General features: G+C 36.3%; 1 protein-coding gene across 2 annotated transcripts in view; it reads right to left on the reverse strand.

Moving 5' to 3' along the window:
• Window positions 1-20645, reverse strand: part of LOC145263087 (cleavage stimulation factor subunit 2-like) — a 44046-nt gene extending 23401 nt beyond the window's left edge. For both annotated transcript variants that reach the window (XM_080119967.1, XM_080119966.1), the window contains exons 1-6: window positions 20500-20645; window positions 12128-12206; window positions 5808-6012; window positions 3838-3945; window positions 3425-3544; window positions 686-775 (exon numbers count right to left, since the gene is read on the reverse strand). In XM_080119967.1, coding sequence (XP_079976093.1) covers window positions 686-775; window positions 3425-3544; window positions 3838-3945; window positions 5808-6012; window positions 12128-12206; window positions 20500-20569 — 672 coding nt within the window. In that variant the 5' untranslated portion in view covers window positions 20570-20645. The remainder of the gene's footprint in view (window positions 1-685; window positions 776-3424; window positions 3545-3837; window positions 3946-5807; window positions 6013-12127; window positions 12207-20499) is intronic.
• Window positions 20646-27249: the final 6604 nt, after the last annotated feature.

Below are 27249 nucleotides of genomic sequence, written 5' to 3' on the forward strand. Positions count from 1 at the left end.
TGCCGACGACATGGCGGGCGAACGCTGCTACGGGTGCCGACGACATGGCGGGCCAACGCTGCTACGGGTGCCGACGACATGGCGGGCCAACGCTGCTACGGGTGCCGACGACATGGCGGGCCAACGCTGCTACGGGTGCCGACGACATGGCGGGCCAACGCTGCTACGGATACCGACGACATGGCGGGCCAACGCTGCTACGGATACCGACGACATGGCGGGCCAACGCTGCTACGGATACCGACGACATGGCGGGCCAACGCTGCTACGGATGCTGACGACATGGCGGGCCAACGCTGGTACGGATGCCGACGACATGGCGGGCCAACGCTGCTACGGATGCCGACGACATGGCGGGCCAATGCTGCTACGGGTGCCGACGACATGGCAGGGCAATGTGTGCTGATTACATGGTGGAGCAAACGCTGTCACAAATGTTGGTCGTTGCTAATTGCAGTCGCAACCAACATTATATTCAACTATTATTATTTAAGATTTTTGTCAGAAGTTTTGTAAGTGTATACACTCTTAAATTTCTCTTTATTTACGAACATGATATCTGAACTCTGCAAAATTTTTAACAGATAAATCTAAATATCAAGATAAAATAGAAAATTATTTTGTAAAAAAAACAAACAAACAAAGAAAACATGAAAAAAAAAAAGAAAAGAATGTTATTCCTTACGAGTTGTGTACTGCTGATGACCCCATCATTTGTCGACCCACCTGAAGGAAGCAGTGGTGGGATCTGACTGGATTCTCTATGAAGCATTGCCTGAAAATAAAAACAATACATGATTAGGATTTTTAAACAACATCTCTATTGCTATAAACTCTGTTCGTTTCATTTATTTTATGGTACATCAATATTTATAGTCATTCAAATCAAGAAATACAAGAGTCATTCTGAAAGTAAACCATATATATTTTTTTAAAAAGTTAATGACCTATGAAGATGGGAGTGGTACCATTAAAATGAGTGACCTTTTGTGCCCTAGAATTTATTTTTCTACATAGTCACCACCATTCTCAATGCACTTTTGTCAGGAATTTAATAACAGCTGTGCTTCTGACGCACGTCAATGACAGGGGTTGCTTACTAAGAGTCTCACACCATCAATATCTGCAACAGAGATGAAACTTTCAGATTATGAATGCATCAGTTCAGTCATCATAGCAATACAATTTGCAATCCTTTCTAATCGCTTTGGGCATAATAAAAAATAGGAGACATTACTTAGATACTTGACTTTTTCGCTTGTTAAAAATTACATGCTGTTATTTGTGATCATTTTTGCATTAAATACCAATTTCTAACTGTACATCGAACGGATGCCATAATACTTAGTTTAATACGCCTCATCATCACAAAGGTCCATACAAAATTAAGCCAGACCAAGCTGATAGTTTCAAAGAAAAAGTGGAACGGACAGACACATAGACTAAGAGAAACATAATGTAAATTACTGTTGCAACCGCGTTCTTTATGGTCATGTAGGGTTGGCTTCTTCCCTTAAACCATGGTGATTCATGTTCGATGGTTCTGAACAAAGTCATATGAGATGGATGATGATGAAGACAGATAATTGGTGGATCTGGGAACTCAGTCAAGTTGAGTTTGTTGTCCATGTCCTTAACTATTCACAGATACGCTTGTCCCACCCCAACAAAGATGTGGGGATACGTCACAAATTCTCCCTCTGGGTAACAAGATGCATACCTAAACCATTGACGAGTGTCATCATGTATGGTAGTGGGACTTGGCCTCTTTAGGAGGAGAACATTAATAGAATTTCTACAACAGATATGTAGATGGTGGGGTGGATGTGAGATGAAAGTCTCAGGAATAGGAAGTCAGCTGAAGAGTCGAATAGATTACACATTCGCAACATAGTTGATATTTTGCGTTAGAATTAATGATGGGATGATTCCAATATTTTCCCCGATTCCGATACAATTACTGATTCCGATTCTTTATAAATGTCTAGATATTTAACTATAAAAGTGTTATTTTGTCCTGATTATGGTTAAAACACGTGTTAAATGTGCTTATATTTTCTCAAACATAAAAACACACTTGTGGGGGGGGGGGGTCTAGAGATTTTAGTCTTAGTGGAAGTTTAAATCAATAAATATTTATTATTTTATTATTACTACCAGCAGTGGAAGAGGTTTCTTAAACCAAAGTCAAAAAAAAAAAAAAATTTTAGGCATCGATTTTGGCATCGGAAAATAGGCTAAAATTTTTCCGATTCCGATTAGTTAGATTGAGGTGGTGTGAGCATGTTGAAAGGATGGATGATGCCAATCCAGTTAGCAGATGTAGGTTTATTGAGGTTGGTAGATCTAGAGGAAGGGGTAGACCATGCAAGACATGGAGGCCATCATGATGACCTTAGGAAGTTGAGATCATGACCAGGCCTTGCACAAGATAGAGAGGCCTGGAGAAAAGCCTTCATGCACAACCGTCCAACCCATGTTAGCATGAAAATGGATGTTAAACGATGATGATGACTGCAACAAGGTAGACTGGGAAGATTTGTTGCCATTCACTACAGTCGGATTAAGCCGGTTTCTTTGTGACAAATTTTATCTACAGTCGATAGCACTTCCACCTGATCAATATATACAATAGTGTTGGGATGATTAATCGGAATCGGAAAAATCAGAACTTTTAAGGGTATACATATGGAAAAACATAGGTTGCAGCGGAGGCAGTAGTGAGTGAAGATCTCAAGTTGATGAAAATCTTCCTTCCACAATGGCCAGGTTTCACATCTATAGATAAATGACGGTCCTTATTCATAAAATTCTTTCTTTGGACAATCAACTCTGGTGTTTTGACTTCCTTATTCCTCCCACACTTCTCATCATCCCTCAGTGACTCCCTGCCTTTCTTGAATCCTAAATCACTCAAACACTGATGTTCGATCCATTGTAAGATGGTCCAAAAGCAGTCTGAAGCATTCCATACGTTTCTGTAGCATTTTTTCCAAGTTTAAAACAGAATTTTGTTGCATATTGATCTTCTATAGTGTCCTCACATTTTTGGAAATTAATCAACTGTGACAATCAGACTTTAGTAGGGTGTATTCAAATTCCTGCTGTAGCTGTTCATTTGAATCTGAAATCATAAAAATTGGTCAGTCATCTTATAAGATGTATAGCAATGACATACTGAATTTTCAAGAATCCACAACAATTTTACATGACTGTACAAAAAAGTCTGGAAACTTATTTCAGGCACCTTGTTAGTGCAGTAAGTTCATGAAAACATTATGTGGAAATACTTGTAAAACAGACACAGCCATACAATACTGCAGCAATGTTACAGAGGTCGGAACTTGCCAGACAGTGTGGGATTTAGAAAAAAAAAAAAAAAAAAAAAAAATAAATGAGAAGCCAAATAAATTAAGCTACTTACTAAGGCAACCTGTGGCTCTACGATCTTCATCACAATTTGCGCTTGCAACAAAGCATATGCCAACTGTGGATTCTGCAAAAGCATATTCCGAGCTTCATTCGGATTGTTCTGAATGCACAACTGAAAGAAAAAGATACAAAATATATAATAAAAACACACCTGTGAACTAAATCTGAAAAATGAATAAAAAAAAATAATATAACAACACACATAATAGTGACATAGTTGCGAGATTATGGGGTGGCATTGTATTTTGTACAGAATTTTGTCGGGATTGAGCTAAGGTAGTATAATAGTAGAGTGGCGTAGTAGAGAGATTTGACTGTACGGAAGAATCCCCTCCACCTCTCACTCTAATTATACTACAAAAACAGGTGCGTGTGGGGGAGGCCGGTAAGACGATCAACATTTACCTTCATTTGTTTCATTAATTCAAACATCTGTTCTGGAGGTAAACTGGCAACAGCTTTCGAGATGGCCTCGGGGGCCTTTTCTGGTTCCACTTGGTCTCCATAGGGACTCTATAAAAGAAAGGAAAATAAACAAGTAAATTACGATATCTTGATGAACCATCCCCCACCCTCTAAGTAATCCAATTTACAAAATTCCCACTAGTTATGTATACCCATTAACCCTTATCCCCCGAGTGGCTCTGGGCATTGATAAATGGTGACTCCTTTAAAAGAAAAAAAAAAAAAAGACAAGGATTAAGGAAATTAAAGAAATATTGATGAAGGTGTTATATAATGGGTGACTTTGGATAAATCTAAAGTAGAAAGTGTGAGAAAGTTCAATAAGTCTAAGTTGAATAAAACAACGGAAGTAAAAAGGATCATTTGCTGATTAATAAGCGGGAGATTTTGGGGTGCACATCGAAAAATGAGGTCCTTAAATGAGTCTAACCAGTAGCGTTTAACAACTGCAAATATGCAGAGAAATCAACTATAAAGCATTTTTATTTGTTATGCAGCCCTTTTTTTTTTTTTAAAGGGAGGTCACTACTTATTAGGGCCCAAACGCTATTTCAGGATAAGGGTTAATGTGCCTATGGTGATGGAAATTGGGTAGAAATTGACTATTAAAGGAGACAGCGCAAAAAGAACTTGTTAACATTGGACTTAACGATCATGTTGTAGTAAGCTGGAAAGCAGGTTGGCAGAACAGAGTTCCACAGACAGGCAGTTCTAAGAAAGAAGCTTTGTTCATGGAACTTGCGTTTAGATTTAGGCACATATAGAGAGCGAGGGAAATTGCTGATAGTAGTTGTAGCACTTTCTGTGAAAGTAAGGGGAGATAATAGATTGGAGCTCTGACGAGCACCTGCCATGAAAATAACGATAGAACAGAGCCTTGCCATATGTTGTTGATAATGCATAGCATTTTGGTGCATAATCCATCAAGTTTCTCAGAGCAAAATTTAGTTCATTTACGTCAAATATGGTTGGATTGTGAATTTTGTTAAAGATTCTATGAGTGGCATTCTGAGGGGTTCACCCTATATTAAACAAATCAAGATTAAATCTGAACAGTACCGGGAGACGTGTACAGAAATGGAGACTTTGATGGTATGGGCATGTTGAAAGAATGGATGAAAGTTCTTAATAGATGTAGAACAGTTGGTGTAGCAGGGTCAGTTAATGGGGAAAGGCCAAGTAAAAAACATGAGAGTAGGCGAAAAAGATTAACTCAAGAGAAAGAAGAATAGACTTGACCAGAGATAGGTTGGTTTGGCAGTCAGTTTTTAAAAGCTGTTCAACACATGCCAGCATGTTTTTTTTATTTTATTCTTATTCACCCCATATTGTCACTTGGGCGTAAGGGGCTATTATTTGGGAACATGTTTACAGAAGCACCTATGTAGGGAGTTGAGCAGCAAGATGATTGTTCACATCACAATTTCCGCATGTTAGTACAGTCAGGGAAGAAGGAGACAGAGAGGGAATTCCAAAGTCTACCAATTCAAAGGAAGAATTTTTCTGGCATCTAGGAACCTCTACAGTGAAGAGGTGAGATTGTATTGCTTGTTGGATTAGTCGGGAGTATTTATGTTAAGGGAGGACAAGTGTTACGAGTCGGTCAGAGCACATTCCATTAAAGTACCTTTAAAAAAAGCACAGGGATACAATATTTTGGCGATAGGACAGGGGTTGAAGCCTGGTTTATTATGCGGAACCTATTAGGTTGAAGACTGCTTTTTGGATCCTGTCTAAGAGTGAGAGACTAGTGGCAGATGCACCAGACCAGATGTGGCAACAATTCTCCATGCACAAGCTAATGGTGGCTTTGTAGAGATACGGGATACTATCAGATGCGAGTAGTTTTCTAGCATAATAGAGGGAGCCCACTTTAACAGATGTTATACTGAATATGATGAAATTCTTACCTCGATGGGTGGTCCCCCAATTGCTTGTTGCATACTTTTCAATTCTTCCTTATTCTGCTCACCAGCAGCCACGCCAACTCTCAAGGGTCGTCCATTAAAATCATAATTGTTAAGATTACGCATTGCACTCTGTGCAGTTTCAATGTCTTGATATTCACAAAATCCATAGCCCTTTGGTTTACCAGTTTCTCTGTCATAAACCAATCTACAAAAATAAGAAAGAGAATCATGATAAAAAAAAAAAAAAAAAATGTTTTTAAAAATTACAAACTCATACCAAACAGCAATGCCAATACAAACTCCACCAACAATGCTAATACTTCCCAGATCATCCATCTAGAAGGAAAACTCTGAAACTAAACCAAAGGGGAGGGAAGCCTCTTCAGTCTTGGATGACAACCTTCTTAGAGCTGGTGACTCAAACAAATTACCGGTTTGCAAACCTAAACAGCTCAAGGAGTAGATAGGCTCTGTCTATTGCCGGGCTTCCATACTCCTTCTTTGCCTATTGGTCAGGCGCAGAGACGCTATCACAGTGATTTGACAAAAACACTCAGTGGTAGATCTTGTTTCTTGTCTAGGGCAACGAACGCCGTTTTCCCCACTCCAGACAGACACATCCCACCTCTCAACACTGGGCATTTGAGAGTGCTTGAGTACCACATATGCCTGTGCAATTAGATTGTGTTGAACTTATTCAGATGGGTTGAGGGTACCAGAATGACAGTTCCTGGCTGCTGTTTCCGACTAGTAGTACAGGAGCCCTAACTCTTTGGCAGTGCTTAAAGCGGCTGCTCCATCAACAGTTGTATAATATCGGGATGTTTGTAGTGCCATGCCATGCATGGAAAGGGATCCTGTACTCATCCCCGGTGCGCTTTCCTGAGGCCAGTTGATGGAAGGTCAGCTGATGGTCTACTTGTGTTGCATTTCTAATACCCTGCATAACCTCTTGTTCAGCTCCCCCTTACCTAAACTGAAACTCTTTCAAAAATATGATGACAGTATAATAAAAAAAATAAGCTTAAACCAGGCTTAGGGTCAAACAAATCCAACTTGCCTCCTCCCTTGAGGCTTGCATTCATGAACATTCGTGGACTTAGAACTAATTTAGCTGATGTTGAAGCATTTCTCCTAACAAATACCCCAGATATCTTAGCACTAAGTGAGACTAACCTACACTCCTCTACCCCCTCTAACTACTTTAACATACCTGGATATCTCCGACTCTGCCATAAGGACTCTGACAGACATATGCACGGACTTGGAGTCTACATTCGTAATACCCTTTCCTTGACTAGAGAAACCTAGAATCGGATGATCCAGCCTTTATGTGCTTTAGACTAAACATGTAACATAACATTAGCTACTTTTATTTTCTCTACCGCTCTCCCTAAACCCAGGATTCACCATAATAAACAAAGTCTCTGACAGCATAGGCACAGCACTCTCCCTCAACACTAGCGCCCAAGTACTTGTATTTGGTGACTTTAATGTCCACCACAAAAATTGGCTTGGATTCTCTGCTTACACAGATGCAGCGGGCAGCACAACACATAGCTTCTCTATATCTCACTCCCTATCACAAATGGTTACGTTTCCAACCAGTTTCCCTCACCAGCAAAAACAACATGCATCACTTCTAGATCTGCTTCTGACCACAGTTCCTGATTATTGTGTAACGCATGCCCACAGCTCACTTGGGAACACCGATCATGCAGTGATAATGGTTGAAATCGCCCTAAACTCTAGACCCAAAACTGAAGAGCCAGTGCTCAAAACAACGAGATATTATAAAAAGGCTGACTAGGAAGCCATGAGAGATCTTATCAGAGATGCTCTATGGGGAAATATTTTTTCTCTTCCTGCTGAACAGTGCGCAAATGAGATCACTGAATGGTTCAAAACTGCAATTGAAGCAAATGTTCCCATGCGGAAATTTTATAGCAACCACCAATCTTCCCAATGGTTTACTTCTATTTGCGCAACTTCCATTGCTCAAAGGCAGCATGCATACCACAGATTTAACAGACATAAGTCCAGTTCAAATAAGCAGAAGTATATAGAAGCTAGAAGTAATGTTAAGAAAGAAATAGCGACAGCTAAGAGAGAATTTACTGAAACCACTAAAAAAACGCATCGAAGCACAAAAATTAGGAACTCGTGACTTCTGGAAAATCTACAACAGTGTAGTAAATAATGGGCAATCAACAATTCCCCCACTAACCGACAATCACGAGGTTGTTTGCTCAGCAACCGAGAAGGCTAACATATTTGCCAGTCAGTTTGCCTCAAACTCCACACTGGATCCTTTCAACCACCCCCTACCTGACTTTCCTTTGCAGACAAACGCCACGCTAGACGATCTCCAAATTACCTCTGCTCAGGTGCATGCTATAATAAAAAACCTTGACACTTCAAAAGCATGTGAACCCGATCTCATCCCAGCTGTGCTATTAAAAAAGTGCTCAGTCGAAGTAGCTCCAGTTCTCTCCAAACTCTACAACAAATGCTTTAATGAATCTTGCTTTCTGGGCTGTTGGAAAACTGCTTCTGTGGTACCAGTATTCAAGAATTCTGGCAAAAGAACTGACCCAGTAAATTATCACCCCATTAGCCTCCTCCCACTTTTGCCAAAATATTTGAGACCTTAATTAACCATGCTCTAGTCCATCACCTTACAGATGTTAAACTTCTGACTGACCAACAATATGGATTTAGACAACCCGTTCCACAGCAGACATCCTTACTGTAATCTCTGAACGTATATATCATTCACTGGACAAAGCGGGGTAGGGTAGAGCAGTAGCTCTAGATATATCTAAGGTTTTTGACAGGGTATGGCATGAGGGTCTCCTCAGGAAAATTAGACCATACGGTATCACTGGTAGAATACTTAACATAATTAAATCCTTCTTAGATAAGAGAAAAATCCAGGTTGTCCTCGACGGTCGTACATCTAAACAATATGATATAAATGCGGGAGTTCCCCAGGAGTCTATCCTTGTACCTCTATTGTTCCTGATATTCATAAATGACCTCCCCGACAAAATTACCTCGGAGATGGATATATATGCTGATCACACCACACTATAACAGGCACGACAGGAAAGCAAATGAACACATATCTAAAGAAATGGCAGAAACACTAGAAGATGACCTCCAATCTGTAATGGAATGGAGACAAAAATGGATGGTCACATTCAATGCCGCCAAGACTAAACTTGTTTCCTTCAATAATTACAAGAAACCTTATCTACCACCAATAGCAATGGCCAACGACTCTTTATTTGAGAGTACATCTTTCAAACTCTTGGCCTAATGTTCACAGAAAACAGGAGTTGGAACAATTACATTGAAAGCATTGCCAGGACCGCTGTGAAGAAGGTAGGCTCTCTCTACCGTGCTAGAAAACTACTAACACCCGAAAGTATCCTGTACCTCTATAAGGCCACCATTCGCCCATGTATGGAGTATTGCTGTCATATTTGGGCTGGTGCATCTGCTACTAGTCTCTCGCTCCTAGACAAGATTCAAAGGAGAGTCGTCAATCTGATAGGCCCTGAACTGGCATCTAAGCTTCAGCCACTGTCCCATCAACGAAATGTTGCATCCCTCTGCCTGTTTTACAAGTATTTTAATGGTGAATGCTCTGATGAACTGCAAGCACTTGTACTCCCACGACGTAAACACCCTCGACAAACCCAACAGGCAGCTAAATCCCACCCCCACACAATAGAGATCCCTAGATGTAAAAGATCTTTCTACTCCAGTAGTTTCTTCCCCAAAACTGCTAGACTTTGAAATTCCATTCGAGGTCCCTGCTTCCCCAACTGTACTGATGTGCAGAAGTTCAAGTGTAACGTGAACCGACATCTTGCTGCCCAAATCCCTACATAGTACCCCAGTAGTTGTTGCCCCTGATAGTAGCCCCCTACACCAAAGTGGCAATGTGCCTTGTTTGTGGTGAAAATGTAATAAAATAAAAAAAATCTTTTAAATACAAACTCAACCAGCAATGCCAATACAAATCTGAATAATAACCTCAACATGAACTCAAGTAATAATGCTAATACGAACGCGAATGATAACATTGACATGGATTGAGAGCAACCTACAAAATTTTTCTTATATCACTCCTGGACAAGTGCATTCTTGTACCTCAAAGGTTTCCAGTGAAACTACACACTTTATTCTCATGCTCTTTTGCACGTGCTCATCACGCAAGAATTTAAGTTTAATTCAAACCAATAAAAATTATAGGTTTTGTAAAAAAAAAAAAAAACACACATAACGGGAAACAACTTTGCCTGGAATTGGTAAAGCAGTAAGCATCTCAAATAGAGAAACAAAGATGGCTGCCACAAAAGGGGCATACACTCCTTAGTACTCTCTTCATACAAACCATGTGCAGGGAGTTCAGGACAAATTTTATCTATATACTTCTCTTGTCTGTCTGTCTATCAGTCTGCTTCGCTTTTTCTCAGAAACTGCCAAGCCAACCTGGCTGAGATTTTGTACGGATCTTTATGATAAGGTGCAGCAAACTAAGAATTATGGTATCTATTCGATACACACTTGAGTACTAATAAGAATTAGTCACCACAATGCTACATTTACTCTAGAAGTTTGGCATAAAGCACTCATTCTAAGTCAATGGGCAATAAATTTAGCCAGTTTTTAAGGGTCTAAAAGATTTAGTTTTTTTAATTTTATTTAATTTCCAAAGCATTTGAAGTATTTAATAGCAGCACTATTGATTAGTGGTGAGTTTTAGTGCTGAAAATTATGAATGACTGGAGGGTTTGTTTTACAGCATATCAACTATTATATGGGTTATTCACTCTTTTTTTAGTCCATCGACAAAAGGAGAGTGAACCTATAAATTCACCTTTGTCCGTTCGTTTGTCTGCACTTTTCTCAATAATTATGCCTTGAAATTTTGCACAAACATTAAACATGATATGAGTAAAAAAGTAACAGAACGGATTTTCTGGGAAAACTCTCCCACACATATTCAACAAACATTTTATAAATATTTTTCATGTATTTTATTTTTTACGTTTAACATATTATATGATAAATATACTCACATATAAACTCAACCAGCTTTATAGAATAAGTTAAGATAACAAGGAGCTAAAAAATTTACAATAAAATTTTATGCTATCAGTTCAAAAGGGATAAGGAAACCTCTTTAGGCCATGGCATTTCGAAGCCAAACGCATCTCATCAGAGGAGGGAAGTAAAGATACATTATACAGAAAATAAATTTTTTAAAGGATAATATTGTCTTGATGGAAAATGGATCAAAGGAAAAACAGGAAAAAGCTATAAATGGTTCTAATAGCACGGATTGCTTCTTATTGATTTAGGCCCGTGTTTTTTTTTTGGGGATAAGATTGTAATTCCAGATTGATCCTGGACTAATCCAATTGCCAAATTCTATTTGATTCAAGAACTGGATAAATTTCGTATTGTTATCCGATGTAATCCACAGTGATCTCACTCAAAGACAGAATTTTCATTGATCCTGTGTGACATCACAACCAAAACAAAAACAGCTGTCCAGACAAGATTTGCAGGGATCCGATGGACCAAAATATCTTTATGAAGTAGAAGTATTGCAGAACAGTACAAAATATGATACATCTTCAAAAATAAGAACAAGACATTACAAAAACTGCTAAATTGTGCAACTGGTAAAACCAAACAGGAAAACTATATAAAAAATAAATTTATTGGACTTACGGAGTCAGAGTCGGATAAAAAAATCCCAACTAACTCCTAGTACTCTTAAAAATCCAACTCTGACTAAAACCTCAGACTCATTCCTACTCCACAACCCTGGCAGCGAGATATCTGTTAACATCACACTTGAACTATTGCATGTCTGTACAGTTAGGGAAGCAGGGGTCTAGGAGGGAATTCCAGCAACTAGGGATCTCTACAGTGTAGGGGTGGGATTTTGCTGCTTGTCAGGTTAGTTGTGGGTATTTACGTCGTTTAAGTGCTACGAGTTTATCAGAAAATATTCCATTAAAATATTTGTAAAACAGGCACAGCAATGCAACATTGCAGCGATGGGACAGGGGTTGGAGTTTGGTTGATAGTGCGGGACCTATTAGCTTGGAGACGAGTTGCAAATAGCAACGATTCATAAAGAGTGGCACAGCTCGTCAGCAAATTCCGTCAAACAGAGAGTGAACCTATAATTTCTGGTTAATAATGGTCTCTTTTCTCATCTGCATAATCCGCACTCTATAAAAAAGACGATTTTGTTTTTTAAGAGAAGAAAAAAAAAAAGAAATGATACTCACCTGAAACTGACAACAGGTCCAGCTTGTGCAAAAATTTCTTTTAACTGTTCTTCAGTTGCTTCGTAAGGAATGTTGCCAACTGGAATGTATTGAGTAAATAAAATTTTAAAAAAGTTTTCATCAGGAAAACATAAAACAATTTTTGTACAATATGTTAAAATATAATTATATAAATTATCTAATATATAAAAGGGAAAATGTGTGTGTGTGTTCGCAAAAACTTTTGAAAGAGGCGATGACACCTGACCAAACCGGTATCATTTTAAACTTTTTTTTTTTTTTTTTTTTACAAGGTGATCACCACTTATCAAGGCCCGGAAGCAACTCAGGGATAAGGGTTATTGCATGTACAGTACGTTAGTGTGGGGGTTTAATAAAAATGTCAACTTAAGGGGGCGGTTCATCAAGAATTTGTTTACGTTGGACTTGAAGACATCCAGGTTGTAGTCAGGTGGGAAGCAAGCAGACGGAACAGAATTCCACAGGCGTGCAGTTCTAAGAAAGAAGCTTTGTTCATGGAATCTACGTTTGTCCTTCGGACAACAAATCTCGAAAAATTGGCCCAAAACACTAATCCCTTCACCCTCAACTGGGCGGTTTTCTACAAGGAGGGATCATATTTTTTTTTGCGTCGCCATTTTTGCAAGTCATTGTGTTAGAGAATGGATCGAGTAAGAGAGGAAAATTAGATTGAGACACGTTGACCGGAAGTCAGTATCAGCTGATGGGATTGCATGTGAGTCACGTGATCAGGTTAGCTGAATCGTGGAGATTTGGTTTGGGCTTAGAAGAGGACGGCCGGCTTCACTGTTGTCTCCTCCCCTTCACTGAGGGGTGGGGGGGGACACTGACGTGTGCAGAAACGAGACCAAGAAACCACACAGGCCAGATTCACTTTCCATCATCCTATTAGACATCTGGAAAGTGAAATAAAAAACTATAAAACCAATTCATCGTGTTGGAGGGAATGAATATTCGTCTAAAACAAGTACCAGTCTCCCCTCCAAGACGAGATGATTCCAGATGGACCAACATCCAAGACGCAGAAGGTATGTTGAAAAATACATGACATGTACCACACACACACCCAATGGCATATGAACATATCATTTAATAGTCTGGACCACTAGACGATCACACGATATTAAGGCCAATTAGATAGATCACACACGACATTAACTCTGATCACACACGATCTCCTTTATGATACAACAAATATAATATACGTCCTCTCTTCTAATCCCTTATTAGAGATAACGCAACAATTGTATCGTCGTATCGGTTTGATTGACTTCGCTTAATTTCAAATTTACGAACTTCCGGTCGGACAATGGAGCATCAGTAACGCATCAGATTTTCTTTCACTTTCTTTTCCACCTTCACGTCACGGGTTTGAGCCTGCCTGCCTACTACCACTTTCTTTTTAACAACACCTCTCTCCATCTTCCCCTCCCCTCTACTACTATCATTTTTTTTATTTTTTTTAAAACACCTCTCTCCACATCGGCTGCCAACTGTTGTTCTGACCTCCCCCCCCCCGCCGCTACTACCATTTTTTTTTTTGTTTTACACCGCCTTCACATTATGGGTTCGAGCCTGCCTGCCTACTAATACATTTTTCCCCCTTTTTCACACACCTAGAAACACCCGGGCAATGCTGGCGCCCACACTAGTCTAATATATAAAAGGGAAAATTTTATTGTGTTTGTGTGTGTGTGTGTGTGTGTGTGTGTGTCTGTCAAAACCTTTTGACAGGCGCATCAGACCGTGACAAAATCAGTATCATTAGAAAGATCGATCTCTCAGATGAAAAATATATAAAGATTAATTCAGTCCTGGTGAACTGGGCCATTTTTTGCAAAGAGTGCTCAGTTTTTGCGTCAACTTTTTTGCAAGTCATACACCTAACATTCTCAATGTACATTTATAAAACTTTATTTCGAAGGCCTGTGACATCAGAAGTCGCTGTGGCTGAGACACCTAGCACATTTGTTTGTTTTTTTTTAATCTCTTTTTTCTCTTTCATATAAACAGGTTCAAGCCTGCCTACTGTAGCCAATATTTTTTTATTTTTGTGCTCGCACGGGTACCTGCTGCTATTTTGATTGAAATTTTTTTTTAGGGGATAGGTTGCTCAATAGCCTTAGTATACCACCTCTCTCCACCTGGACAACACCAGGTACCCATGCTAGTATTATACAAATTAAAATATATTAAAATTTCAATTGGGCCTCTCCTCCAAATTGTAACATGATTATATTTCCTGGTTCTTGTCCAAAATTCCCCCTATATTAAAAACAAGAATACAAAAATATCTACATTATGTACACACCTGTGACAAAACGAAAATACCACATTCCAAAAAACATGTAAATTGATCAAGTAGTTTTATTTTTAAATAAAAAAAAAAAATCAAATTTTAAAAGCATCAAAGGAGTGGCTATAGTGTCTGCCATTTTGAAAAAAAATTCTCCAAAAAACAAGAGGTGGTAACTCAACAATAATTCAAACTTGCAAGATTCATGTTTTAATGCCTATGAATTTCCATTAACTGCTCCAAAATTATTTTCTTTATAAAAATAAAACTTTGTCAATTTACATAATTTTTGGAATATGATATTTTTGTTTCTTCACGGATGCGTACATTATACAGAATTTTCTTTATTTTCGTTCTTTTTTTAATGTCAGGAGAATTCTAAACAAGAACTTTTATTTTTTTACTTTAAACAAAAAATGTATATATCTATCAAAATGAGAATGTATTTGTGAGGACACTTCTCAACCTATATACTCAATGAATGTTTGATCTACAGACTTGAAATTTGGTATATAGTGTATTCAGACATGTGAAAAACTTTAATTGAAAAAGGGCTGCTAAGGAGTCAAAATTGAAACATTGGTCCATGGGGCTCATCAGATTTTTATCTGTGTCAACTGTTTTACGCATGCGCATGCATGAATGGTTCACATGACAGATTCCTTATGTTAAGAATAAGTAGGTTTAAAACACTTTCTAAACATTGTATCAAGCTAGCCTAATGGTTATTGTACTAGTCACTGTCTTTAGGTTTTGGTCTTAGCTTTTTTTTTTTTTTTTTTTTTTTTTACTTACAAGAAAAACCATAATACTCGCATGCACGTCTTCATTTCTGTATGAATTAAAATATAATACTTATGCATAGCATTAAATGCAATTTTTGTATTTCTCTAGCACTTGGTTCACCGGGTATATTCAGCAGGTAATTTTTGAAGTTCTTTTTCTTAGTAAACTCTCTGGATATATTAGCATTAAGTAAAACAAACTTACACTTTTCAATCCTCTCTCACTACTTCAACATGACAGGGTACCTCCCTTTCTATCGTAGAGACTCGGATAGATATATGCAAGAGCTTGAAGTCTATATTTGAAGCACTCTCCCTTTAACTAGAGAGAGCAACGTCTTGAATTAGCCGACCAGGTCTTTATATGCTTTGAACTAGCCTTTCATAACCGCATTGGTTACTGATATTTTCTCTACCGTTCTCCCTCAAGTTAGGACTGTACCCTAATCGATCATGTCTCTGATGCCAAAATACATGTGTTTGGTAACTTTAATGTCCACTGTAAAAAACGACTTGGTTTCTCCGGTTGTACAGATGCAGCTGAACACTGTACTTTTGGTTTCTTTATAGCTCATTCCCTCACACAGACTGTCATATTTCCAATTTTTTTTTTTTTTTTTTTTTTTTTTTTTTTTTTACACAGTGATCACCACTTATCAAGGCCCGGAAGCCACTCAGGGATAAGGGTTATTGCAAGTACATCACGTTAGTGAGGAGATTTTATGAAGTGTTTAATTAGGGGGGCGGTTCATTAGGAATTTGTTAACATTAGACTTGAAGACATCCAAGTTGTAGTCCGGAGGGAAGCAGGCAGACGGAACAGAGTTCCACAGGCGTGCAGTTCTAAGAAAGAAGCTTTGCTCATGGAATCCGCGTTTTGATTTAGGCACAGATATAGAGTGGGGGAAATTTTTCACAGTGGATTCAGCTAGACGGGTGTTTTTCACCTCCCAGATCATAAATAGCACCAGGCTTCATTTCTTGATAGACCTATTCTTTACTATGGTACTCAAGGATTGTGTGACCAATGTCCACAACGTAAAAAACATGGTTCGATGAAACAACGTGAAAAAAGGTCAAATCTAATAATTTATTTAATTCTAATAAAAAAAAAGAAAACAGACACCAAAAATCATGATTCCATGAAACTGCTTAAAAAAACAGGTGGACCAGAACGAGAATAATCACTCCTTTATAATTTTTATAGTATGTTTTAGTATGTAATAGTGTGTAATACAGATTTCGAGGTTTGGGAGGGGGGGGTGTTTATGACGAAAGACATTCTTAATATGGAAAAGTTAGGTCATAAAAAAATACCAAATGCAGAATACCGGTTACAATAATAGAGAGGGATGATTCTCAGGCAGGTCCACCAAAAAATACAATAATCATAATAATTTGGAAAAATTGGCAATATAAAAAAAAAATGGCAATATGAAAAAAAAAAAAAAATGGCAATATGAAAAAAAAAAAATGGCAATATGAAAAAAAAATGGAAACAAAAAAAAAATGGCAATATGAAAAAAAAAAAGGCAATAAAAAAAAAAATGGGCAATAAAAAAAAAAAGGCAATAAAAAAAAAGGCAATAAAAAAAAAGGCAATAAAAAAAAGGCAATAAAAAAAAGGCAATAAAAAAAAATGGGCAATAAAAAAAAAAAATGGGCAATAAAAAAAAAGGCAATAAAAAAAAAGGCAATAAAAAAAAGGCAATAAAAAAAAGGCAATAAAAAAAAAAGGCAATAAAAAAAAAATGGGCAATAAAAAAAAAATGGGCAATAAAAAAAAAATGGGCAATAAAAAAAAAAAGGCAATAAAAAAAAAAGGCAATAAAAAAAAAGGCAATAAAAAAAAAAGGCAATAAAAAAAAAGGCAATAAAAAAAAAGGCAATAAAAAAAAGGCAATAAAAAAAAGGCAATAAAAAAAATGGGCAATAAAAAAAATGGGCAATAAAAAAAAAAAAAGGCAATAAAAAAAAAAAGGCAATAAAAAAAAAATGGGCAATAAAAAAAAAATGGGCAATAAAAAAAAAAAGGCAATAAAAAAAAAGGCAATAAAAAAAAAAATGGCAATATGAAAAAAAAAAAAAATGGAAATAAAAAAAAAATGGAAACAAAAAAAAATGGCAATATGAAAAAAAAAAATGGCAATAAAAAAAATGGCAATATGAAAAAAAGAAATGGGCACTTATGTCTTAATTTATGCATCTGAGGTGCACATTTACTTAAAAAAAAAAAAAAATCATGGTTCCATGAACCTGCTTAAAAAGGCCAATCAATCGGTAATGTCTAAAATCAGTGCTTGGAAAAAAAAAATAATAATAATCAAGCTACCTGTAGTGGATACGGTTAATTATAGAATGGAACGGAGTCAAATGAAACCATATATTTATTTTAAAAAATTATTTTAGTTTTAACACTTCTTGCATTATCACAAAAAAAAAAGACTTAAACAAAAAAGAAACACTTCTTGTAATAAAACAAATATTTTATTCAAACTTTTATTGACTACAGTAACATTTCTTGTATATTTTGTTGAAATCGTTTGTTGGCTTCTTCGCTAAATACCCGTTTGTTTCGTCGTAATAAAACAAGTGTTAAAACTAAATGTTGTGAATAAAATACTTGTTTGATAATTTGATAATACAAGAAGCGTTTTTATTTTAATTTATTTTTTGTTTAAAAGTAATTTTTTTCGTGATAACACAAGTGTTAAATAACTTTTTCGTGATAACACAAGAAGTGTTAAAACTAAAGTAATTTTCGTGCTAATGCACTTCCTGATCCGCGCTATTTTTTAAATCTTATCTCCAAGTTTAATTAAAGTTTTGATATGTTCTTTATTCAATTATAAGGTTAAAGTACAGAATAGGTACAAAACACACTCCCCTCCTCATGTTAAGAATGGCTTTTTAAATAATGCTATTTCAGCACGAATCAATAAGTGCATGAGTAGCGTAATTTTTTTTTTTTTTTTTTAATAAATATATGGTTTCGCTTTTCATATCTTGAATCCATGACTTCGTTCCGTATCCACATCTGATAGCTTGACCTTTCCGAGCACTGATCTTGGACATTACCAGCCAATCTGTCAAACCTTAAAAGGACCAAATGTTTAAGGCAATGTGGCTCCGAATGTCGTACATTTAAATAAAAAAAATTAAAAAAAAAAAGTGCTAGTGCACTTACCGATCCGTGCTATTTTTTTAATGTTATTTCCAAGTTTAATTAAAGTTTTACATGTTTTTTTATTCAACTGTAAGGGTAAAGTATAGAATAGGTACAAAACACCCCCCCCCCCCATGTTAAGAATGGCTTTTTAAATAACATTATTTCAGCACGGATTAATAAGTGCACTAGTACCAAAAAAAAAATAAATAAAAACAAAAAATTAAACCTTTCTGGTTTTATTTCAGCCGTTGGGTTTGATGTGTTTTATATAAAAAGTCTTCTTTTATGGTTTTATGCTTGTCAAATAATTTATGCTGCTAAACTACATATGGACCCATTTTTCATATATGTTTTTAGAATAGACCGTGAAGATGGCAGGAACAGGGGACATAACTCAGAAAGCATATTTTTAGAGTGCATCTTAATGGTGTCCAACATGTGTAGTGATATCGAAAGACTTTTCTTACTAAAAACACAAGAGTATGTGCTCTACTTGATCAATTTTCGTAAGTTTTGAATACAATACTATTTTCGACATAATTCAGTAAGTAATGTTTTTGCTTTTACAAAGAGAGGCAAGAAATCGATTTTTTTTTAAAATGTCCTTGTAAGCAAAACCATTACTTATCGAGTTGTGGTTTGTGTTACTAGACACTACCAAAAGTCACCACAGAATACCCCCTCCTATATGTAAAACGATGTAACTTTATTATAAATTAATATTATCAATATAACTTTTGTACCATTTAAAAGAAAGGCAAAATAAACTAGTAATAACTTAAACAAATTTTTTTCATTGTACGAAAATAATGAAATTGTGAGACGAAAATCGTGTTTACATAATTGGCGCTTTAAAATAACGTTCCCATGTAGTAAGCATTTCGAACGTGAAAACATACCAGTGTTTAATAAATTTAGCAAAAATCAACTAATGGTCAGATTTTCGTGAAATTTTCGATACTTATCCATTTTAGAATAACATTACATATAAAATGCAGTTTCCGTAAAATATACAAGGGAAAATATTTTTTTTAGTGCGCCCCCCCATTTATTTTTTCGAAATTTTAACAAAATATATTTAAATCTATCGACATTCCTATTTATTATGAAACATAAGAGTTCAAATAAGTAAAACATTTTTTTTTTTTTTAATTTAGATACACATATTGAACAAAACATTACCTTGAAGTTGCAATTAAAAAATGATAAATTTAATATTGTTTTTTTGGGTTTGTATTACTGTACACAGATTCGAAAAAGTTGTCAAAAAATATATAGCAAATAAATGTTACCAAAGGCAAGATAAGTTACTTTTTTTTACCTAATTGGATAGATTTTTTGTGTTTTTATTCAATGTAACATGTTTATTCATATCGAAAACCATACAGTGTTTTACCGATGTATTGGAAAATTCAAGATGGCGCCTGACTCTTTAACACGGTAAGTTGTGGTAAATAAAAAACTAGACAAAATACTATTAAAAACCCGCTCAATGTTACCGTGACATAGGTTGACATATATTCGGTGTGTTTTTAATAGTATTTTGCCTAGTTTTTTTTTTTATTTATAACTCCTTTTCCACAACTTACCGTGTTAAAGAGAGAGTTAGGCGCCATCTTGAATTTTCCAATACATCGGTAAAGTAAACACTGTATGGTTTTCGAGCTGAATAAACACGTTACATTGAATAAAAACACAAAAAATCTATTCAATTAGGTAGAAAAGTAACTTATCTTGCCTTTGATAACATTTGTTATATATTTATTTTTTGACAACTTTTTCGAATCTATGTGCATAGTAATACAAACCCGCAAATTGAAAACTTTCAGGTCGATATGAATCCCTAATTATAGCAGCACTTAAAAATAAAACAAAACTTTTAAATATAATTCAAACAAAAATTAAACACGTGCAGTGTTATATTTGATGATGAATACGAACGAACGACTAAAGAAACACCAGTGTTTATACTACGCTAGTCGTGAAAAAAAATACCCTTCTTTGTTTCAATATATTTTTTGCATAAAAATATAATTATTTCCAAATGATAAGATTGTATTTATCAAGTGAAAATAATGTGCACAAGCGAAATTGTACTCACCAAAAACAGATCTAGCGGCTCTTTCAGCCGCCGTCAACGGAGGATTAGGTTGCTGCAGGAGAGTCGCCATCTTTGGTTATTGTCAAGTATGCGACCATAGTTTCGTACAAAAAGTAAACTTGATTGATATTGTCTATTTAGGAAAAGCAAACATTTTAATTTTATTTATAAACCAATAAAAATAGATTGTTGAATCAAACGAAAAATAATCAAGATTATTATAATTTGAACAAATAGTTTGGGAGTTGATTAATTTTATTCGAAACTAAATGTAATGTATTATTAGTTAGTTTAAATTTACCGCTACCCTTACCAAATCTGTACGTGTACATAAAAGGCATTGTGTGTGTGTGTGTGTGTGTGTGTGTGAGAAAAAGAGGGAGGGAGGGAGTGGGTCTCTATGGATTCCGATTTTTATGGGCCTATTTTTATGAAATTTCACACATATACTCTATGTGTTTGGGAGTGTTCTTAGATAGACCGTGTTTCAGAATACCTCTGATAAGTATCGAAAATCTTAATCGATAATCGAAAAGTCCGATTGAAGAAGGAACAGTCTGATTTTGAACAAAGTTAAAGCTTAACATCACAAGTGCAAGTGCATTTGAGAAGTTTTATCACCGCACAAGCAGAAGGGCCTGACGTATAAAATCAATAATAGGTTCTTTGATATGACAGGAGCACATCTGAAATGAATGTTTCTGTTTAGAATGCAATTGAACCATAATACTTGATTTTGCATTATATTAAAATGATTTTATAAAATCAACCATAGGTTCTCTACAGTGCAATGTAGACTATAATGTATTACGGACTAAGTCACTGTAGGAAGGCATGTGAAGTTTTCTCCCGGTATACCACAGTGAGCCCTCAACTTGAATAAGCACTCACTCTATTTAGTTGAAAAATGGGCAATTTTACCAATTTCGATGACATTAAAATTATGGTGTAGAACAGTTGTTGATCCTCATGCAATCCCAGACAACGTCAGTTCTACTAGTATATTGTATCAGACATTTTTTTTTCTTGGCCACTGACAAAGGCTTTGTTGCAGTTAGGCTAAGGTATGTTATTTTTCAGTCCTAGGTCCACCCTACCAGGCTTTGCCTTTTCTCAGAGAAAGAAAGGTTTAGTTAATTGTTAATTGGCAGGACGCTATTCCTGAGGAATACCAAAACATAGAAATCGTTGTAGTATCAGTAATAACAGCCCCATCCAGTCCTCCTCCCACTCCTCTCCCATATCCTTTCTCCCGGTTTCAGGCTCACCGTCAAGCAGTTTCGGTTTGTAGACTCAGTAAATAAAACGTGTTTAATATCAGTCTCCTGACATCTTTGTCTAATCCCAACCATCCGCACTTAGTATCACAACAGAAATATGCTAATATTGGCTTTAAAGACAATTAACCTATATTCTGCGTGGGAACTGCTAAGAGTACCCTATTCCTGCCTTGACAAGGTACAAAACTGTTTTTGAAATCTAGTGGGCGAGAACATTTTCGCCTTCCCACTTCCTCTTCCTCAGACCTCCCCTGCAGGGGAGGACGTTTGTGGCCTTTGGGTCAAGATCAAAGTGTAGTATCTGTTCCGGCAGATACTGCAAGCTATGACTAGCTATGACTAGCAAAGACCAGATGTGGGGGCAACCCCACATGCCTGACCTTTAACCAGCTCCCATTTCCCACCTCTCGGGAGCTGGTCCCCTTTTCCCTTCCCCCTCCCTTCACTCCTCACATTAAAAATTGGCCTTGTGCCTAATTTGCTCGGTGGGGGAGCAAATAAATACCATCTGTTCCGGCAGATGCTGCAAGCTATGACTAGCTCTGACTAGCTATGACTAGCAAAGACCAGATGTGGGGGCAACCCCACATGACTGACCATTAACCAGCTCCCATTTCCCACCTCTCGGGAGCTGGTCCCCTTTTTCCCTTCCCCCTCCCTTCACTCCTCACATTAAAAATCGGCCTTGTGCCTAATTTGCTCGGTGGGGGAGCAAATAAACACCATCTGTTCCGGCAGGTACTGCAAGCAAAGACCATATGTGGGGGCAATTCCACATATAAGACCTTGGTCAATGTAGGGGCAACCCTTCATACCAATTGTCACTATCCAGCTCCCCTACTCCCCGGGGAGTTGGTCCCCATTTCCCCTTCACTCCTCACTTTAAAAATCGGCCTTGTGCCTAATTTGCTCGGTGGGGGAGCAAATAAATACCATCTGTTCCGGCAGATACTGCAAGCAAAGACCAGATGTGGGGGCAACCCCACACGCCTGACCTTTAACCAGCTCCCATTTCCCACCTCTCGGGAGCTGGTCCCCTTTTTCCCTTCCCCCTCCCTTCACTCCTCACATTAAAAATCGGCCTTGTGCCTAATTTGCTCGGTGGGGGAGCAAATAAATATCATCTGTTCCGACAGATGCTGCAAGCTATGACTAGCAAAGACCAGCTATGACTAGCAAAGACCAGATGTGGGGGCAACCCCACATGCCTGACCTTTAACCAGCTCCCATTTCCCACCTCTCGGGAGCTGGTCCCCTTTTTCCTTTCCCCCTCCCTTCACTCCTCACATTAAAAATCGGCCTTGTGCCTAATTTGCTCGGTGGGGGAGCAAATAAATACCATCTGTTCCGGCAGATGCTGCAATCAAAGACCATTGCCCTTGTAGCAATCTTCTGGTCCATGTAGGGGCAACCCTACATGGGCCAGCTGGCAAATCACTATCCAGCTCCCATTTCCCACCTCTCGGGAGCTGGTCCCCTTTTCCCTTCCCCCTCCCCCTCCCTCTCCACATTAAAAAACGGCCTTATGCCTAATTTGCTCAGTGGGGAAGCAAATAAATAAAGCCCACTTCCTCTTTCTCACAGAAGAGACGTTGCGAGCTTATCTCTGCTTTATCAATACTTTTATGGAAGGTGGTCGACTGAGCTCCAATCTATGCCCCCCCCCCACCCGTAAAACTTTTGCAACGAATGTTTATCTAGCAACCAGCAACAACTTCCATTAGTCTCTCTGTGTTTAAAACTAAACGAAAATTCCATTCACAGAGTTTCTTTCCTAGAACTGTCTGTCTGTATAACACAATATATTCCTGGTAAGGGTAGTCGTCTTCATGCGTTAATTCTGGGGCTTGCGAAATCCATGGTAAAACCGTTTTACATATTACAATGTAGTTAGGAGCAAAGAAAGAAAGTAGCTAACTGATTTGTTTTTCCTGTGAAACAGTATTTATATTAATATTTGGAACCACAATATTCTCCAAAGTTCTGGCCTGTTTACAGTATCCATGCGCGCAAAGACAAAAATTAGTCTGCTTAGTATTTATACGGGCTTGAGATGGAGAACGCATTGAACACTGCACTATTTGCTTTATGTGGCCAAAACGGTGTTCTTCTTAAAACTGATGCCTTGAAAATAATTTTGATTAAGTTATCTCCCTTTAACCTCTTCAGAAATAATGGATTCTTCTGTATGATGACAATTCATTATACATGCATATCTTATCTATATAAATAAAACAGTAGATGTATGTATATGTGCATGTGTCTGTCTGTAAATATTTAACCCATAAACTCTTTAGCTAATCGTTACATAACACTAAAATTAACAGGAAATAGTAATCATACACCAAGGATAATTTATAATGAGTAAAATCTTTGTTTGGATGGATGAATACCATTCAGTAATATATCAGCAAGTTGAAATGCAAAATGTCCGTTTCAACGTGCCAATATATGTCTATTATTTTTGCACATTTGCAAATTTTAAATCTTTCTTATCTATATATGGATAGTTCAAACGGTAGGGAATATGGCTGGAGCACAAAATGTTTTGGTGATGACTCTAGCTGATGACAATTGTAACTGAGTTTTATAATTGAAGTGATAACCTAGAAAGAATAATTAAAAAACACAATAATAGAATACTAAACAACGGCAACAATAATTACACTAATATTAGTAACACCAAAAACTGCAATTGCATAAATAAGTCAGCCCACTAGAATGACGATGCTTACAGTCTGTAGTTGTATACAAAGCCACTATCGCGCTAATAGAAAACCTAAATTTAAAAAAAATACTATATCGGACTTGTTGGAATCTCCTTTAAAGATCATTTTAGAATCCACAAATGCTCCTTTAATAACCCCAACCACCTAAACAAAACCTCTTTAACCAGTCACTACTTAAGCCTGGTTCAAAATAATCTCACACCCACCATAAAATGGGAAATTCTCAAAAAATCCAATACCTGTAAATCCCTATATTCCCCTTGCTTTCTTTGTCTGCATGAAAAATATTTTATTACTAATTTTAAACATAGAGATAAAGTATTACATATTAGAAATGAAACATCAATTGTTTGCAGACATTACAAATCCCACCTTGTTAGCAACTTCACACCATACTGAAGCTCATTTGTCAAACACTATTTCCCTCAAGCAGATTACCTTAACTCTAAACTTTGATCTACAATTATTCAGAGTCATTTTGTCAAACTGGGCGACGGTAGTCAAATAAATGATATAATCTTGAAAAGAGGCGATGCTAAAATATCACTAAAAATTAATAAAGGCGAAATTTGTAACTGTATTCTAAAAAATACTCTTTTCATATCTACATTTAAGCAAGACATATTTTCCATGCAGGCTGCTATTAAACAAGGCGCGAATATAAAGTTTGGCCAAAACAAGTCAAAATTGATATACCCTAATGGAACTGTATTTGATATTAAGGAAAATGGCCAACTATATTATTTTAAAAACTATGGTTCCCTCAAAAACTGCCTGTCATGACTTGGAAACATGGCATAAAATTCTATGACACTGCAATACAGCTAATATTAAAAAATTAGCAAATGTAGTCGAAGGCATGAAAATAATACCTTCAGACGATCTCCTAAATTGTGATGTTTGTGCACAGAGGAAAATGACAAAATATATAAGCAAAACACCAAGCAAAAGGCCACGAGAATTCTCTCTCTTGTGCACTGTGACTTGGCAGGTCCCATCAGCCCAATAGGGAGAAAAAATCTAAGGTATGTTCTGAACTTTGTTGATGATTATACAGGTTTAATTATAGTTTATTTTCTAAAAAAATCAAATTCAACACTATCCTCAGAGTTACCCCAATCTGAATCTGAAAATCTTCCCGAATTTAGAGGATTTGTTGACTTTTTAAATATTAAAAATCCTTCTAAATTTAGAAGGATCTTCAGATTCAGATTGGGGTAACTCTGAGGATAGAAAAAAGTATAATGGGATACTGTTTTCGACTGTCAAAGACTGGACCTAAAACTAAAAAACAACAAATTGTTGCCCTTTCTACTTGTGAAGCAGAATTTGTAGCCTTCATCCATTCCACGCAGGAGGCAATTTTTCTGAACACCCTTCTAAAATCTATTTTAAAACCAGATCTAAGTAAAAAACCTATAGTAATTCATTGTGATAATCAGAGCAGTATCTTAGCAAATAATTCTATGATTCATCAAAAGTCGAAGCATATTGATATCAGATATCATTTTATAAGGGATGAAATAAGAAAAAAATCTATTACTCTTACTTATGTGACGTCTGAGAATAATATAGCCGACATTTTCACTAAACCTATAAAAAGGATAAAATTAAAACATTTTATAGCCGAACTTTTTGGAATATAATCATGAATAAATCTATTTTCAGAAACCCAAGAAGAGAAGCATGAGAAGTTGAAATCACAAAAAAAATAAATAAATAACGATAATAGATTGTAAATTGTCACGGGCATGACCTTAAACTGTGACCATAACAGAATGTTTCCAGTTTTTGTTTAAAATATATATATATATATATATATATATATATATATATATATATATATATATATATATATATATATATGTTTGTATGTATTTGTGTGCTTGTATAAATATGTATTTGAATAGGATTATATCTGTATGTATGTATATGCATTTGAATAAGATCATATCTGTATGTATTTGTATGTATATATACTTGAAAAGTGTTTATTTTTTATATGTATTAAAAAAAAAAAAATAAATTTAATGTGATAAAAAAGGACTTCTTTTTGCACACATTATGCCAATATATTAATTTTTTTTTTTTTGACCAATGAGAATAAAGACAAATTCACCAAAAACAATAAAAAAAACAATTGTTATTTAATTGTTCATTTATTTGTTTATTTTTATTTCATTTATTTATTTATTTATTTTTATGATTATTTTTATCAAGTTAAACCAAATTGAATCCGAAAGGACTTTTCCATTATATTAAAAAAGGGGGGTGTTTGAATGTTTTTGACTCCTATGGGATGTGACACCAATGATTTTGACGATCATTTTTATAACCACAAGTTATAATAACCAACCAATCAGAAGCTTTCAAAGTTACTATAAAAATTGTCGAATTTGGATTCAATCAGTTCGCCATTGTCTCTGTCACAAACCTGCATTTGATTCTTTTCCGCCATCTTTGTTACTAGGAATTACTAAACACTGAAGATTGGAACTGCACTGATTCTTCACCTCCATCTTTGTCTCAACATTTAGCAATATGTATTTACCTTACTCAGATTTTCTTAAATAAAATAATCCAACCTATGTAGTTAAAACTCTATATGCTCCGAAACTAATTGAAAACTCCAACTTTCTATATTCCTTCCCCCCTATACTTGACTCAAATTCTATAATACTCCAATAAATCTATAAATGTTTCCCTATTATTTTATAATTATAAATCTATAATTGTTTCCC

This window comes from Euprymna scolopes, chromosome 38 (genome assembly GCF_053919585.1).
Source record: "Euprymna scolopes isolate OS-2025 chromosome 38, ASM5391958v1, whole genome shotgun sequence".
Taxonomy (NCBI): domain Eukaryota; kingdom Metazoa; phylum Mollusca; class Cephalopoda; order Sepiida; family Sepiolidae; genus Euprymna; species Euprymna scolopes.